Source organism: Bos indicus, chromosome 19 (genome assembly GCF_029378745.1).
Source record: "Bos indicus isolate NIAB-ARS_2022 breed Sahiwal x Tharparkar chromosome 19, NIAB-ARS_B.indTharparkar_mat_pri_1.0, whole genome shotgun sequence".
NCBI lineage: Eukaryota > Metazoa > Chordata > Mammalia > Artiodactyla > Bovidae > Bos > Bos indicus.
The window spans coordinates 34333827-34351204 of record NC_091778.1 but is presented as its reverse complement, the minus strand read 5'-3'; the positions used below and the strand labels follow the sequence as shown (position 1 = coordinate 34351204).

General features: G+C 46.0%; 1 protein-coding gene and 1 non-coding gene across 6 annotated transcripts in view; both read right to left on the bottom strand.

Moving 5' to 3' along the window:
- Nucleotides 1-17378, bottom strand: part of LOC109573730 (zinc finger protein 624) — a 50353-nt gene that overhangs the window by 10473 nt on the left and 22502 nt on the right. The window contains exons 1-4 of one of the 5 annotated variants that reach the window (XM_019981121.2): nt 3332-3939; nt 2643-3242; nt 1868-1968; nt 54-180 (exon numbers count right to left, since the gene is read on the bottom strand). In XM_019981121.2, the coding sequence (XP_019836680.1) occupies nt 54-180; nt 1868-1968; nt 2643-3045 (631 nt within the window). In that variant the 5' untranslated portion in view covers nt 3046-3242; nt 3332-3939. Of the gene's footprint in view, nt 1-53; nt 1969-2642; nt 3243-3331 lie in introns of those variants that run through there. The other 4 variants (XM_019981125.2, XM_070774348.1, XM_070774347.1 and 1 more) reach the window with 4 other exon arrangements.
- Nucleotides 14780-14851, bottom strand: TRNAW-CCA (transfer RNA tryptophan (anticodon CCA)). The gene has a single exon. It is a non-coding gene; the product is annotated as a tRNA-Trp (tRNA).

Sequence of the window (17378 nt, the reverse complement as noted above, 5' to 3'; positions counted from 1 at the left end):
GGAAAGACAGACTCTGGCATGTGTGTGGTTGGGGGGCACAGACAGACGCTCACCGAGAGAAACCATGTTCCAGTAGTTCTGCAGTGTCACGGTCTTGTACAGTTCCTTCTGCACAGGACGCATGAGCTCCCAGTCCTCCTGGGTGATGTCCACTGCCACATCTTTGAATGTCACAGATTCCTGAAACATCGGAAGGGCACAGTGATGGCACAGGTGTGTGAATGGTGGGGGAACCACAGACTCTCGAGCGTTGGCAGAACCCTAAAGGTTACCACCCAATACTCACCCAGTGTGTGGATGAGCAAACTCAAATGGCCTAGAAGTATGAAAATAAAATCAAATTTACCATTTTTAGTGCAGGCATTGGCAGTTCCATCTTAAAGAAGAAAGGGATGTGAACATAGATGACACAGAGTTGAAAGGTTCGGCTTTTCAAGTGCTGTCTTATGAATTAATGAAATGCGTTATAATTTGACATTTTAAGATATTTTATCTTTCTATTATGGAAAGCAGAGCCCTTCCTCTTCCTTTGTAAAATAAAACTGGTACTAATAACCACACTGAACTACTGAACTTACAGATACATCTTACAGTTTGATAAAGTTAGCATCCCTCTGTTCTTCCTTTGTTAAAAAAAAAAAAAATTCTTGGTTACTCTCACATGTTTTTCAAATAAATTTTCTTTCTTTAAAAAACTGTACTGGGATTTTCAAATCACAGTTTAGTGTAAAATTTAGGGAGAGCTGACAATTTTACAATATATAAGGCTTCTTCTTTCATGTCCCATAGAATAACACAGGATTGCAAAATTTATACTATGTTGGGTTCTGGCTATTTTAAATTTGAGGGGGTAATACTATGAATGGAATCTTTTATTTCATTTTATGATCCGATTTTTTCAGGTATATAATAAAATGATTAATTTTTGTAAGCCATTTTCTGTAGTTGTCACTTTACTCAAATTTTCCATTATTGTTTCTAACAGTTTTCCCCTTGATTTCCTTAGTTTTTTTGTAAACATTCATATTATCTATAAGTAATAATTTTACCCTGGTTATCAATTTCAGACCACATATACTTTTACAGTAAACCTTTCTCTTAAGACAGCCTGAGCTGCTCTTCCTTAAGATAACAGAGACTCATAATCAACAGGAACACCACACAAGTCATGGCCTTTAATTACCTGTTAAACAAAAATAATAACTGTTGTTTAATCTCACTGTGGTCCTCTTGATGACTTACTGTAGTCCAGACTAATGGGTCTCATAATATTTAATGCTCACAATCCAAGAGGAATATTCTTTCATTGGAGTTGAGTAATTTGGGCTACGAGTAGTTAAGCATCTTTGCCCCAAGTCACGGGTTCCGTGGCAGAACCCGGAACCAAATCTAGACACACATGGCTCTGGAGGTCAATGCTTTAGCCTCTATGTGATACTGCTCCTTGAAAATAAAATAGCACCCCTTCCTGCAGTGAGGAAAGGGATGATCAGAAGAAGCAATGGGTCCCATTTCCTGTAAAAGGTGCTCAACCTGCCTTAACAGACCAGGGAGACTTAAGTTGAAAACTGAGGCTTAGGTCTTTGATAGGACTTCTGGGGTAACAGAAGGTAGAGGGCCAGGTTAGAATACGTCCTCACACACGAGGGAGGCATTTTACAATCACAGAAGGAACTGACACTCGGACTCCTCTGGTGGTCCAGTGGTTAAGACTTTGTACTCCCAATGCAGGGGGCCCCAGGTCTGATTCCTGGTCAGGGAACTAAATCCCACATGCTGCAACTAAAGATCCCAAGTGTTGCAACTCAGATGCCCAGCAGGCAAATAAATAAACAAATGTTTTAGAAAGGAAGAAACTGACACTCACTTTGGTAACCAAGTCATTGAACCACCCTGCCTGGAAAGCTTGTCTTCCTTTGGGGTCGTCCTCTGGGGTCTCTTGGGAAAGGGTGAAGTTCTGAGGAGCAGCTGGGAAAGAGAGAGAGAGACCATGATGGAGATCAGAGGTGTCTGAAGAGCCTAGGAAAACTCTTCACCAGTAGATATCTATGGTTTCTTAAAGTGAAGAGGAGTCGGAAGGAAACCAGAAACAGCACCCCTGCTGCAAAGAACTAGAGGGAAGGGGCAGTGACTCACCTGAAGACCCTGGCACAGGCCTCAAAAACAAGTCGGCTCTGGGACTCCTCGGAATAGGTGCCAAACTCACAATTTCCCACTAAACCCTCACGTGATAGAAATTTTGCGAGTTTTCTTTTTACTTAGTAAAGAAATATTTCCTGGATAATTTCCTAGCTATTTGGAAGCATAAGTTAAAAAACTAAATAAAATCCAGTTCACGAAACAAATTATTTACTGTCAAAAGGTTCAAACATCTGTAGGGAACCTCCTGAGGCTCACACAGGGGTCATCTATTGTGCCTGGCCACTGTTTTACAAGACACATTGTCTGCGATCAGAGAACATGGGCTGGGTTCTGAGCAGGTAGAAGGGGAATGCCGTATAGAAGGGGGTTCAGGTGAAGCGGGTCCTCACTCACTCCCTGACCTCCGTTCTCCTTATCACCTCCAAGGGCTGTTCTCTGACATGAGGGCTGTTTCCTTGGATCACCCTGGGCTCCTCCCCCCTCTGCCCTACAAGTCTTACCTTCTTCTTTCAGAATCTGAGTCAAGTCCTCCACCAGTGTCACCACCTCCTCGCTGTTCCTCGGGTACTGGGACTTCACCCACGTCCGAACCTCCCCAGGCAGGATGCTCAGGAACTGCTCCAGAACCAGCAGCTCCAGGATTTGCTCCTTTGAGTGAATCTCGGGTCTCAGCCACTTAAGGCAGAGCTCTCGGAGCTGGTTCAAGGCTTTCCGAGGACCGGCCAGGTCTGGGTACGGGAAGTTCCTGAAATTCTGCCGACAGGTCTCAGTGTCACGCAGGAGTCTCAAGGCGAGGATTTCCTTCTCAGCATTTCGGGGTCCACTCTGAGCCTTGTCTGTCTTCCATGTTAGCAGGACTTGGGCGCGAGAAGAACTGGTCGTCCTCCTGCTTGGGGAGAACATTGCTACAAACAGGAGAGTCAATCTGGCAACAGCCTTTATTTCTCCAGGTCAGAGCCAAGTGCTTGAAGTCACATGCTAGAGCCACTGAGACATTTACGGAGGGCTGCTGCAGCCAGGGGCTGAACAGAGGCTAGGAGGAGTCAGCTGTCTTCCTTACAAATTCTGAGCCCAGAACTCGTAGGGATGGGGAACAGACCCTGAAACACAGGAATGGACCACAAGGTCAGGAATTCCTGGTGCTCTCTGCCAGACGCACAAACAGAAATAGCCCACTTAGAGACCTTACCAATTGGGCACCAGTTGGGACTGCCATAAAAGAGTGGTGCTAGATGCAACGACTTGAATCCTGAGCAAAAACACAGGTCAAACTTCTAACTTGTACAGGAAAAAAAAAAAGCCTCAGTATTTTAGTCATTGATAATACACAAGCTGTAATGACTGAAGTGACTCTCAAAAACAACAGCATATCTGTTACTTCGAACAAACTGGGAGAACTTTTTAAAGCGTTCAAGGTTGGGGAAAAGGGGCGAGCCATCCACCTGCTCTGCATATCCTTGCCAGTCAGTCCAAGCCCATCACTACCTGAGGTCTGGGACGGAAAAGCAGCAGAAGGGATCCGTGTGACTTGAAGCCTGTGCACAGCTTCTACAGGACAATTCTTTAGGAATCTGGAACCAGTTTTCCCACGGAAAACCTCACTGCAGGCCTGACACCACCTGTCCACGGTCTCCTCCTCCGAGCCCCCCTCAACCGCACCGTGTCCCCTAAAGCCGGCTGCTCACTAGGCCTGCAGGGCAGAGGCGACCCTGGCCTCCTCACCCGGCGGGGTCCTCCTAACTCCGCAGTCTGAAGGTCGCGGGCAGCTGCGTGGGGTCTGCCCTGCAGCCCCCACCCCTCAGGCCGCCCGCATCCTAACCTGTGGCCGGACCGGCGGACGCGCTGCGGAGCGGCCCTAGAGGCCCCGGGCAACAATGGCGGCTGGCGCTGCGCCTGCGTGGCGGGCTCAGTTCCGCGCTGCAGAGGGGCCTCCGCCCGCCACGTCTCGTCCCGGAGGGCACGGAGCCTCGGCCGGAGCCGCCCGTCCAGCCCGGTCCTAGGAAGCCCGGCCCGGAACCACCGAGCCCCGGCTCCGCCGTGACCTCGCCTCGGCGCCACTGCGCATGTGCGCAGGGAGGACGCTGCGCGCCCGCGGAGCCAATCGGAAGCCGCGCCGGCCCCACGGCCGGAGCCGCGGATAGTGAACCCGTTTCCGTGGCAACCTCCTCCACCCACCCCTGTGAATTGCTCGGTAGCCGGCGAGGTTCTGAGCGGGCTTTAAAGTTCCCCTGGGCAGAGGCAGATGTGGTAGATGACTGAGAGAGATGTCGGGGAGCAACAGTATCTGGAAAAAGGGATGCGGATGAGGGGAGGGGGCGGTTGTAACCCTGCGCGAATCAACTTGAGAAAGTTGGTGCCTGAATTCTAGAGGAAGGATGGGCAGGGAAGATGTGGGTCTTAAGGCAGAAAGACCCAAAGTGTTGGTTCTTTACTATTCACTGTTAAAGACTCTGAGTCCCTCCTCAGGAATCTGATTCTGAGACTTTCAGATTGGAAACAAGAACAACATCCTGCATCACGTTTATAAATACTCACAACATACCAAAAAAATGCCTGAAAATAAAAGAATGAAAAACATACAAGTGTTCTCATTATATACGGCTGTGTTGGCAAATCACCCCCAAACTTAACGGTGTTAAAGAAGAAGCATTTTATTATGTTTATGGATTCTGTGGGTCAAGAATTTGGAAGGTGAACAGTGCCTGTGGCTTTTCTCTGATCCGTTTGTTTCTGGAGCCTCAGTTAAGAACATGATTTGATGGCAGGGAGGGTCCTCTTTCAAGCTGTATCTGTACTCACGTGTCTCCTGGTTGGGCTGAGATGGCTTAAGGATAAGCTCAGTTTGGACATGTGGCCTTTTTGACATGAAGGACTCAGCTGGCAGCTGAGATGGTGGCTCTGAGCTTCAGGAACAGGTGTCCTAGTGAACAAGAGAGAAGCCCGTGGCTGATTAGAATATAGCTGCAGAAGTCACAAAGCATGACTTCCATCATACTCCTGGCCAAAGGCATCACAAGTTGTGTGGAATCAAGTTGAGGCAGATGTCGACTCCATCTCATGATGGGTGGAGTGTCAGAGTCTTACAATTAGCTCACCAAGCAAATCTGAACAACAAAAAAGTTGGGTAGTGTGATGATCTTTGATGTGTCAACTTGGTAAGGCTACAGGCTCCTACTATTGAATCAAACTCTAACCTAGATGGTGTTGTAAAGCTACTTGTAAGTGTGGTTAAAGTCCATAAACTGAGATGAATTAAGTAAAGGAAATTATCTTATTAAATAGGTTGGATCTGAATCAATCAAGGCCTTAAAAGCAAAATTGAGGCTTCCTAACATTCAGAAAACGAAGATTATGGTATCTGGTCCCATCACTTCATGGGAAATAGATGGGGAAACAGTGGAAACAGTAGCTGACTTTATTTTTTTGGGCTCCAAAATCACTGCAGATGGTGACTGCAGCCATGAAATTAAAAGACGCTTACTCCTTGGAAGGAAAGTTATGACCAACCTAGATAGCATGTTGAAAAGCAGAGACATTACTTTGCCAACAAAGGTCCGTCTAGTCAAGGCTATGGTTTTTCCAGTGGTCATGTATGGATGTGAGAGTTGGACTGTGAAGAAAGCTGAGCGCCGAAGAATTGATGCTTTTGAACTGTGGTGTTGGAGAAGACTCTTGAGAGTCCCTTGGACTGCAAGGAGATCCAACCAGTCCATTCTGAAAGAGATCAGCCCTGGGATTTCTTTGGAAGGAATGATGCTGAAGCTGAAACTCCAGTTTCGCATGGCCACCTCATGCAAAGAGTTGACTCATTGGAGAAGACTCTGATGCTGGGAGGGATTAGGGGCAGGAGGAGAAGGGGACGACAAAGGATGAGATGGCTGGATGGCATCACTGACTCGATGGATGTGAGTCTGAATGAACTCCGGGAGTTGGTGATGGACAGGGAGGCCTGGCGTGCTGCGATTCATGGGGTCGCAAAGAGTCGGACACGACTGAGTGACTGAACTGAACTGAACTGAACTGATGAAGAAAAAACTCTGGACAAAGCTTCCAGCCTGCTGTTCCCAAAAGATTGCCCTCCAGGTTTTGAACTTTTCTAGTCAGTCTCCTCAATCAAGTAAGCCAATTTCTTGCCAAAAAAGAGAATCTTTTAGTATGTATGCCCTACTGATTCTGCTTTTCTGGCGGAACCCTAACTGATGCAAGTAATAAGCCTAATTTCTAATAAAATAGAATCTTAAAAAAATCATTAGGGGAGGGACTTCCCTGATTGTCCAGAGGTTAAGAATCTGCCTTGCAATACGGGGGATGCAAGTTCAAACCCTGCCTGGGGAACTAATATCCCACATGCCTTGGAGCAACTAAGCCAGAACACCATAACTACTGAGCCCCCATGCCACAACTAGAGAGTCTGCACAGCAAGGAAAGGTCCTACATGATGCAAGGAGGATCCCACAAGCTGCAACCAAGACCTGACACAACCAAATAAGCAAGTAAAATATTTTAAAAATCATTAGGGGAAAAGATAAGCATGACATCAACTTCATAACACTTATAAAACTTGACAGAGAAGACATATCATCTTAAATACATGTCTCTAACAATAATGCCTCAAAAGATACCAAGCAATAACTCATATAACTGCAGAGAGCAAAACAGAAATCAAAACTGAAGCTAGAAACTTTAGTACACCCTGTAGAGCACACTGTGATGGGCTGTAGCACCCCCCTCCCCAGCCGTCTGTGTGTTTGACTGCTAATGGTTCACAATAAAATATTTCCCTGGGAATTGTCCTGGCTGAAGCAAGCGTCCTTTCTCAGGTCACACGTCCTCCTTGGGGCAGCCACATCTAGTGGTGCTCACTGTGGGGGTTCAAAGACCTTCTCCCCTTGCCTCAGCTTGCAATCTCTCTAAAGGGCCATCCAGCTAAAGACTAGCAAGGGGGGACTCTTTCTGTCCCCTTCTGATGTCTATGTCAGAAGCTTTCTCTATCTCTTTTATACTTTAATAAAACTTTATTACACAAAAGCTCTGAGTGATCAAGCCTCATCTCTGGCCCTGGATTGAATTCTCCTCTGGAGGCCAAGAATCCCAGCTTCTTTCGTGGTTCAGCAACAACCTTTCATGAGGATGGGGGAGGGGGCAATTTTAGGACTGGAATTGAGTGGTTATTACTAGGAGCCATTGACAAGAAAAGGCTGAGGGTGATTAATCACCAATTTAAGGTGAAGTGTGAGAAGCAGAGGGCTTGAAGCCTGAGGCAAAAATGTAAGAGTAGCGTAACTTCGGCTAAGTTGGATTCTTGATCCCAGGTAGTTTTCTATGCCAAGGTCAGGACCTTGTTCGCAAAGGAGGAAACCCAGAGACTCGGGATGGGGACATTTGGGTTGATGTGGACAAATATCTTTAAACACCAATCCCTGTGGATTTTGGGGGCCTGCAAACGTGACCCACTCCTCTTGGTCTTGTTTGAAGATGATGCAGAGGAAGCTTCTATTTTGTGATAAAACCTGTGTCCCCTCACAATCTACTTTCCTCCTCTCCTGATCCCTAGACCCATAACTAGGGTCAAGTCACCATGACAGCCCAGAAGAGAAACGCTGGACATGGTAAGAGATGAAGATGACTATTCAGCTGCTGTGGGCCCTGGTCAACCTACATCTGCTGGAATCAGGAGAGTACGGTCTGGATACTGAGGATGCTGGACCATGGAGCGTAGAACATACAGCTGGGTGTGGAGAGTTCATTGGAAAGGAGCACACGCCTGTGATAAGGGTTTACACACTCTGCTGAGGGTGTCAGGAAGTGGTGCTAACACACTGGTGGTGAGAAAAGCTTGGAGAAATGATGGCTCCACACTGAGCAGAGAGGCCAGAATCACATGGCAAATGGTGGAAAAGACGGTTAAAAGGCTCAAAGAAGTGGACAGTCCAGAACAGGCAGAGAACGTAGGGGTGGAAAACGTCCCCGCTCCATTTCTTTGGAAGATGGGGGAGCCCCTCCGTAGAGATACAGAAAGGGCTGGTGGGAGAGGGCACTAGCGTCATTGAGAAGCTCTGTTGGGGCTGATGTAGGGGGTTCCTTACAGAACCCGGCTCACCAAATCTCAGAGATCAGGCTTACAGAAAGAGCAGAAAGGCCAACGTGGAAGGCGGGTGAGCAGGTGAGGGGAGCGCTTTATCTTCAGAGAGCGATGGGGACAATTACTTGAACACAGTGTCTTCACAGGCACAAGGGTGGTGTCCAGTCTACACAACCAATGAGATAAAGGCTGGATGATGGGAGGTCGCGGTTAGCCTTTACCTTTACTGACCAAGAAAAAGAGGAAAAACAGAAATTAATCAAGCTATGTTGGAAAGTGGAGTCACTGCTATGGTCTCTTAGCAAAGGAAAGATAATATAACAGTGCTGTGAACTGCCCACGAGTTTACGTAGTTTAGACGAGACGGAAAATTCAATTCCCCGGATTCGGCAGGCAGCCGGCCCCCCTGCGCTGCCCACCTATGGCCACAAGAGAGCGCGCGAACCCGCCCTTCATGACCCTCCTGGAGCGCAGGCATGTGCCGCCCGTGGATGGCGCACCTAGTCCAAGGGGGAGGAAAACGCTTAGTGTGAGCTTCCCAACTTATCTTGCAGAAGCTTTCGTTTAATAGAATGTCCCTATGTTTCATTCTTTACCTTCTCTCAGTACTAGGATTTATTTTACAATAGCCGCTCATTGAGGCGTTTGAGTGTCGTACTCATAACTTGAGGGAGCATTTTGTAAAATAAGACAAAATCTTATCCAGTTGTCAGGATGTTTCTTGGCAAGAGTAGTGATCACAAGAAGACAACACATCAAAGAATATGTGATCAGAGATTTCAAGGGCCGTTATAATTATCTGCATTTGGGAGTGAAGAATTCTGCAGAGCAGACTGCATGTTACCTGGAGTCTGAATGAGCCGCTCCTCTATCTTCACCTGTAAGTTCCTATTGCTTTCATCAGCTAAATCACAACATTGAATACAATTCTATATATTCTGCCCATGCTCACATGAGCCCTAATAACGAAACCAAAAGGATAAGACTCTTATAAACCGAGGAAAATGAAACAAAATACTGACGGAATTACTGCTGTATGTTAATTGTATTTAAATTATTGTGATTGTTCAAAGCTATTATATTGCTGGATAACGTTAGCCAAGAATTTAACTAAAATTGTTCTTTAAAAATTTGCTAAATGATTTGTCTATTACACTTTGGTGAGGCTAGGGGGAAAAATTTTTTTTAGCTTTGTTAAAGGTACTATAAACGTGTTCTGTATCAAAGTGTCACAAAATCATACATTTCAAATAACCATCTGGCCACGGATGAAGATCAAGGTGTTTTTGCACAAAGGACTTGCCACTCTGATTACCCCCGTGTGTCCTGAACATCATCCCCATAAATGAAGTGAAGACTTGAATTACCTCTCAGCCTTTGCTAGTAAGGCTGGCATCAACTGTCCTCAGTTAGGACTCCTGAAGTGCCTCTTCCCATCTGAGCTGGTCTCCAGGAAAGAGTAGGGTGCAGGATGCAAGGGTCTGGTTACACGCATTAGCTGTCAGCAGATGTCTTGAGATGTTTCAGCAGTCTTGGGGCCTGCGGAGCACCACTATCTACACCAGGCTGAGCCTCCAATTGGGGCTTCACCAGCAATGGTTGGATTTCGGCAAGGTCCCCTTGTGAAACTCGGAGGCAGCCAACACAGGACCCTTGCCCAGGCTCCAGAGGGCCTATTATAGGCTCCCTTCGATAGTCTCTCAAACCCTGTTCCCTCGACCACGACCTGGTCGCACACTGATCCTTTACACTGGTTAAGGAGATGGGGGCCCTGGGCTGTGGAGCTGGTGAGTGAGATAGAGTCTGGGTCCTGGCTGCCAGCTTCTAGCTGCTTATTCTGCTTCCCATTAGCTCTTCTTTGCCAAGCTGGCTGCTGCTCCTTCTTCGTGGTCCCGAACATCACGGCCATCCAGGTTTTGCAAAGCTTCCAGGATGACCTTCATCAGGGACACATCTCCCTGAGCTTGGGGACAAGGGGTGCTAACATACACATAGCTGGGAATCACCCAGACTAGACAGTAAGCCGTCTTTACACCTGGAATGTGCCTGTGAGGGGTTTAGGATTTCTTGGAATTCTAGGATTTGTTGGAAAGGGTTGTGTCCCTAGAAAGAGGGAGGGGTTTCCTCGTGGCCAGCCCCCAAATCCCAACTCGCACATTAGGTCTGAGTTTGAGCCTTCCCCTTGTTCGGGGAAGTGGACTGAGAGCTTATGCCAAGCCATTGGCTCTCTGTGGGACTCCTTAGGGAAGATTGGACCTCCTGAGGAGATGCTGAGGGTTCAAAGGCCTGTTGTGGTCTGTGGCCGGAAGGGCTGAGGCATCAGTGCATTGCTGTGGATCATTGAACCTGCGTGTCCTGGGGGTTGGGTGGGGGTGGCGGGGAGGCTGCTGCAGGCTGTGGCTCCACTTCCTTCAAGGGCAGAGAGAACCAAGGTGTTTCAGCACCAAGGTCTGGACAGCGCCCTCCGACTGGGCTGGTGGTGCCCTCAAGGGTGGTGTACACACCCCTCAACAGGAGTGTGGGTCTGGCGAGGGAGGCAAGGGAGGGAGCCGGGCCTGGCGCCCTGACGTCTCAGGGACAGACGAGAGGCAGATCTTGGTGTAGCCGACCCAGAGCAGCGTGCCATGCATGACCCTGGGGCTACTCCACTCTTGTGCAGATAAGAATGCTGCCCATGTCCACCCCTTCCATTGCCTAAGTGCAACATGGTGTTAAAATGGGTATTTCTGCTAAGAATCTAAGACAGCAGAGATCAGATACCTAAAGTGAGATGTGAGGCAGGCCGCCATGCAAAATTGACCCCCCCCAAAAAAAAAGTGGCTGAGAAACTGTTGGGGGACTCTTACGCCCCTCACCTATAGTGAGAACATCAAAGTGGTCCTGAAAAGGACTGAAAAGGATTTCTAAGCTTTTGGAAAGATTGTGGGGAGGTGGCTTGTCCCACAGATCAAACCTAGTGACAATGATTTTAACAGAGTGCCTGGACAGCTTGACATAGGTCCCCTGGTGTTTGGGGGGGTACTCAGTGGTCTGATGTATATTTTTGCTCCCCTGGTAGTCCAGCGATTTAGACTCTGCACTTCCACTCCAGGGAGTGTGGGTTTGATCGCTGGTCAGGGAACCAAGATGCCACTTTTTGCGTGGTGCGGCCCAAAAGTAAAAAGGTATCTGCACACTTTTTAAAGCACAGATTTGGGGGCAAAAGATGCAAGAATTCTTCCCATGATCTACACATGTTCTGTGTGCCTGGGGTACGGGATAGGGGGCTGGGAGTTTGGGGGAAGGTCCTCTAAGGTGCCATCTGAGGGGTGGCCTGGAGGGCTGATCACATAAAAGAGCATCCTAAAGGCTTCCCTAGTAGCGAGCAATGAGCTGAAATACTATTTTCTCCAGGGCTAAGTGAAATCCAGGAGATGGAGCCTCAGCCCTGAGGGAGTCTCTTAAAATTCCACCAAAGTCGGAGAGAGTAGGGTGCTCCTAGAGATACTGACCATGGAGAGTTCTCTGCATCTCTGTTTATCCTCCCTTCCCTGCTCTGACTCAGAAGCGCTCAGAGAAACTTCAGCAAGACCAGGAGGGAAGCGGCTTCAACTTTGATTCATGTTCAGAGACTTGACTGTTACATAGGATAGTTGTAATCAGTCTGGGGGAGTGTTTCTTAAGTGGATTTGTCTCTCACTCTCTTCACCCACCTTTGCTCTGTCATCCATGAGAAGGAGAACTAGAAACTGAACACCTTTTTGAGGAATGATAGGGAACAGTCACTTTATGATATCAGCTCACCTTATACATGTTTAGAACACCTTCTGAAACAAACGGCCAGTCCCATTTGCTTCCAATCCTGATTCCTTGGAGACAACGCATACAGCACCGGTAGCTCAGCATCTATCGGGAGAGCATCTCTCTGGCCAGTTGACGTGTCCCAGGTCTGGAGATAAGGAAACATCCTCAGTGGGAGAGGCATTTGTGGCAAGGCTGTACCATCTTCATTTTTAAAAAATTCATTTAAAAAATATTTATTTGGTTGCATTGGGTCTTAGTTACAGCCTGTGGGTGAGACCTAGTTCCCTGACCAGGAATCAAACCCAGGTCCCCTACACTGGGAGCGTGAGTCTTAGCCACTGGACCACCAGGGAAGCCTGTATGCCATTTTAAAATGCTATCTTCCTTTCAAAATGAAGCAGTACAGCTAGTTTGGTGTGAAGCAGGAATGTGTAAGTAGATTAATGGAACAGAATAATATCTAGGAATTAAAAAATTTTTTAAATATTTGATGCCTTGGTGCCGATGGAATAAACTTTTGAAGTTAAGTTTAAGACAATTTTTCTTTTTCTTTCTCTTCATCCCTACTTTTTCTTTCTAAAAAGTGATACTTTAACCACAAAAAATACCCTTGCCCCAATTTTTCTAATAATGTATGCTGCTTTGCTTTCTCAACTGGGGGAACAAGTGCTTATTCATGTGTAATAAATAAACTGAGAATTAAAACTGATAACTGAAAATCCACTTTTATAACAAAAATGAGATTGTATTGATAAAATATTATCTGACAGTTACAACCTTTTACAATTTGACTTATGAATATACAAAAAGAATTTTATCAATTCACATGAGAAACCTGAAAGACACCATTAAAACTTTAATAAAGTTTGCTTAGAACTAATTCTTAGGCTAGAATATCTACAAAAGAGATTTGAACATAAAATTCTTTTTTAAAAATTATTTATTTACTTGGCTGCACCAAGTCTCAGTTGCATGCAGGATCTTTAGTTTCAGCATGAACCCTTAGTTGCCGTGGAAGTTATGGCATGTGGGATTTAGTTCCCTGACCAGAGATTGAACCCAGTTCCCTGCACTGGGTGTGCAGTCTTAGCTACTGGGCCACCAGGGAAGTCCCTGAATGTAAGATTCTTGAAAGAAGAACAGTCTAAGAGATTTCAGAGTGTTTGGTATTAAATTAAAATGTTACTTTTAGGAGATTTAAGTGAATAGAAAGGGGTTGTTTTCTGCCTTAGCCAAGGAGGCAAGACCCACTTAAGACATTTAAGTTTAAACTCATGCTGAAATGTGAGATCTCTTGGATTAAGTATTGCTTCCACTGGTTCACAGTAGCAAGGGAACCTCAAGGAGAAGAGGAGAAAAGGTCACTGCAAGAAAGCCCTAGGGGATAGCCTCCTGAGCACTGGGCGATGGGGATGGGCCCTGTGCCCCAGCCTGTCCTCTGGTCAGTGGATTTGAGAAGGGATCTGCCCCCCTCCCCAACCCCCAGGGAACAGAGAGCAAGACCACGCATAGCAGAGCCCCATCTGCTGCCTCTGAACAGATTTTAGAGAAGGCCAAGAGTAATTTCAGAGTGTGAGTAAGAGAGAAAAGCATGTTGTTTGTTTATTTTTAAATTCTGAAGAACTAGGAAAAGAGACTAGTTCATGACAGAAGAAAGATATAACAATGAAAATGATGGAAAGGTTCAGATTTCTTTTTCCCCAGAAAAATAGTATGAGACTTCCTTCAAGGTATGGCCTCTTTAAAATGAGGTTTGAAAAGCTTTATGGGGCAACTGACTTTGAGTTTAAAAGAGAGGAGAGTAAGACAGGGGATGCCTTTTGGAAACTGAAATGACAATAGCAGGATCAGGTGCTCTCTGAAATTGCAGAGCATGGAATCCCAGATGCCTGAGAAGATGCCCAAAGGGCAGAGAGAATATGAAAACAGGAGACAATCTGAGAGGAGATTACTGATGCAGAGGATGGAGCAGCATGATTATCCATCCAGGTGGTGGGGCCTATCCACCCTATGGAAAGGTGAACACACTCCCGGGAAAAGTCTAGAGTAAAAGGAACTGAAGCAATACTGAAAAATACGCTAGGAAACTTTTCTAAACTGGCTGAAAAGTAGTCTTTTATAATTATTTTAGTTTCCTCTGGTCTTGGGCTATGTTCCTTTATCTCCATAGCTTTGAGTATGTGAGCAATGCAATTTAATAAAAGCTTTTTGATCATAGGTTAGTCTCACAGGTTAAAAACAACTTGTTGAATTTTAATTTGCATTTCTCTAATCCTATAAAGAAGTTATTTTCATGTGTTTAAAAATAATTGACATTTAGTTTCCCCATAACTCTCTCGTCCTGTCTTCCGTTGTGCTGTTTGCGTGTTCATCGCTCAGTCCAGTCCCACTCTTTTGGACCCTTGGGACTGTATCCCACCAGGCTCCTCTGTCCATGGGATGGGTTCTCCCAGCAAGAATACTGGAGTGGGTTGCCCTTTCGTTCTCCAAGGGATCTTCCTGACCCAGGGATTGAGCCCAGGTCTTCCACATTGCAGGGAAACTCTTTACCAACTGAGCCACCAGGGAAGCCTGTACTGTTTATCTCTTTTAAAAATAGCTCTTCGGGTGACAAGGGGCTGCAGTGCTCGGTTCACACCCCCAGGAGTCTTCCATGTCACCCCTGTCAGATAAGAAAACGACACTATTGCAGAGGAATAGGAGCACGGAAGCACGAACAAATCCTAAGCGGTCCAAAGTCCCCGGTTTGCTCGGTGCGAAAATGCGGAGTTATGACCTCGACGTGACTTGAACACGCAACCTTCTGATCTGGAGTCAGACGCGCTACCATTGCGCCACGAGGTCACGAAAGCTACCTCACTTTTGATCCTTTAAGGCTCCTCAGTCCCGCCCATCCAGGTCACTTCTTAGAGTAGACTCTGCTTTCCCGGTAAACTTCCGGTCAAACAGAAAAAGAGCGAGAATTGGGCGGAGGACCTGGCTGTGCGAGCTCCCAGGACTCCCGGCCCACCCAAGCCCAGGCGGGGAAGCAGCTGCAAAACCCAAAGTCCGGCCGGTGCGGGGGTTGGGTGAGTGCAGTACCGGATTGCCGCCGCTGAAAACCATTAAAGAGGGGAACAAAACCCGAAATCGGCGTGCACAGCTGTGAGGTGACTTTGAAACTTAGCATAAAATTAGATGCTTCTGTGTCCACCCTTCGCCCCATCCTCCGTCATTTTTGAACATTACATAAGTGTGCAGTAACAATTAAATTCAATAATCCCACCACCCGCTGTAAAGCATTTTGATGTATTTCTTTCCAGATTTCCAACCTACTCCAGTATTCTTGCCTGGAGAATTCCATGGGCAGAGGAGCCTGGCAGGCTACAGTCCATGGGGTCGCAAGAGTCGGACATGACTTAGCGACTAAACCACCACCACCAGTGTCCACCTGTGTGTGTTAAACCTTCTTTGCCGTAAAGTACAGCAGTTACAGAAATTGGCACAAAGCAAAGAGAAGGATCGCAAACCCTTGCTCCCCCCAGACCTGCCAGCCACCCCAAGAGCTTGACATCTCCCCTACAAGCAGTCGACCTGGATGTCTATGGAAAGGACTTCCGTGCTTCATAGTTTTATCACCCAAAGGTGCATCAGTAAAAACTGTGGTGGCGTTCTGTCTGGGGCATGTGTCACTTTACATCCACCCCGTTCTCAGGTTTCACATTTCTGTTGTCAGTGTGTCTTGTTACTAGAGAATGCTGACTTACATCATTTAGTTATGCTTTCCATGGCGGTCCTCCACTGTATGCTATTTCCCCCTTGGTAATTAATAAATATTTCAGGGATAAATGCTTTCAGGCTATGCAAGCTGTTTCTCTTCAGACTTGCACCAGTTTTAGCATCCAGACTTGACTGCAACAACTATGACTGTGGTGTTTGTCTCATGGTCATTTTCTGTTTCCCTTTTTCCATCTATGTTCATCAACATAATTCTCTGTGGGAAAGAAGTGGTACTTCTTGGGGTTTTCCTGGTGGCTGGTTAGTTAAGACTCTGCACTTCCATTGTAGGGGCCGCTGGTTCAATTCCTTGTTGGAGAATTAAGATCCCTCAGGACCAAAAAGTTGAAAACAAAAACAGAAGAACTGGTACTTCTCTTCCGTTTAGTTAGGTATTACATATTCATTTACTTATTTGCATCTATACAGATTCATGGATATTTTTAAAATTTATAGTTTTAATCCATGTGTATTAGTTGCCCAGTCCTGCTTGACTCTTGGCGACCCCATGGACTTGGGCCCGCCAGGCTCCTCTGTCCATGGGATTTCCCAGGCAATTATCCTGGAGTGGGTTGCCATTTCTTCCCTCAGTGGATCTTCCCAACCCAGGGATTGAACCCAGGTCTCTTAACATTGCAAGCAGATTCTTTACCATCTGAGCTACCAGGGAAACTCTTTTCATCCATAGAATATCATTTTTAATAATGTTTCTGAAAGTCTCCCAGCTTTGGCTACAAGTCCTTCTGGTTGGTTCATGTGGCCTTTTGACATCTGCATCCTGTTTTCAGCACTTTTTTAGTTTCTGACACAAGATGTTCCAGGATTATTTTTTAGTTTCCCTGCACCAGGAATTAACCAGAAAACCATTTCTCCAAGGAGCTCTGGTTCCTGTTTTTGGAATATGGTTTTAAGAAATCAAGATCTGGCTGTTGGGTGTGCTCATTACAATGGGCTGTCACCCTCCTTTTCATTATTTGTAGCTTCTCTGACACTGAGAAACACAGCTCTCATTAGTCATAATATATGCACTTATTATACATATGTAAACATACATATATGTGTTTCAGAATTACTAACCTATACACCTGTAAGAAAAGATTTACTAAGAGGATTACCTTATATGTGTATGGCTTTTTGTTTTTGCCTTTAGCTTTACAGGCAAAATACTGTTTTGGAAAGTCATTAGTTCTTCTCTTCCCCAGGTCCTCCATGCCTGGTTATATTATTTATCTGTAGTACAGTTAGGTTGTTACTTTTATATTCCATTTCTGGTTCATACAGGCACACACCTGATTACTTTTATTTTCTTTAAACTTCGGCATTTGTAAAATATTACCATGGTTCTAAGTGCCAGAGCTGTGTGAAAGGGTATACTAAAAACTGTGTCACTCTCTTGTCATCTCTATTACCCAGACTCATTGCCCTCTTCTTTCCAGCTCTTCAACTACAGCTGTAGGTAACTAATCTTTTCAGTTTCTGGTTGATCCTTCCTGCATTCTTTTGCACAAATGAGCAGGTATATGTTTATTCTATTACACCCTTTTCTTTCTTAGATAAAGGATAGCACACTATAATTATTATTTTGCCCTTTGCTTTTTTTAGCTTAGCGAAAAGG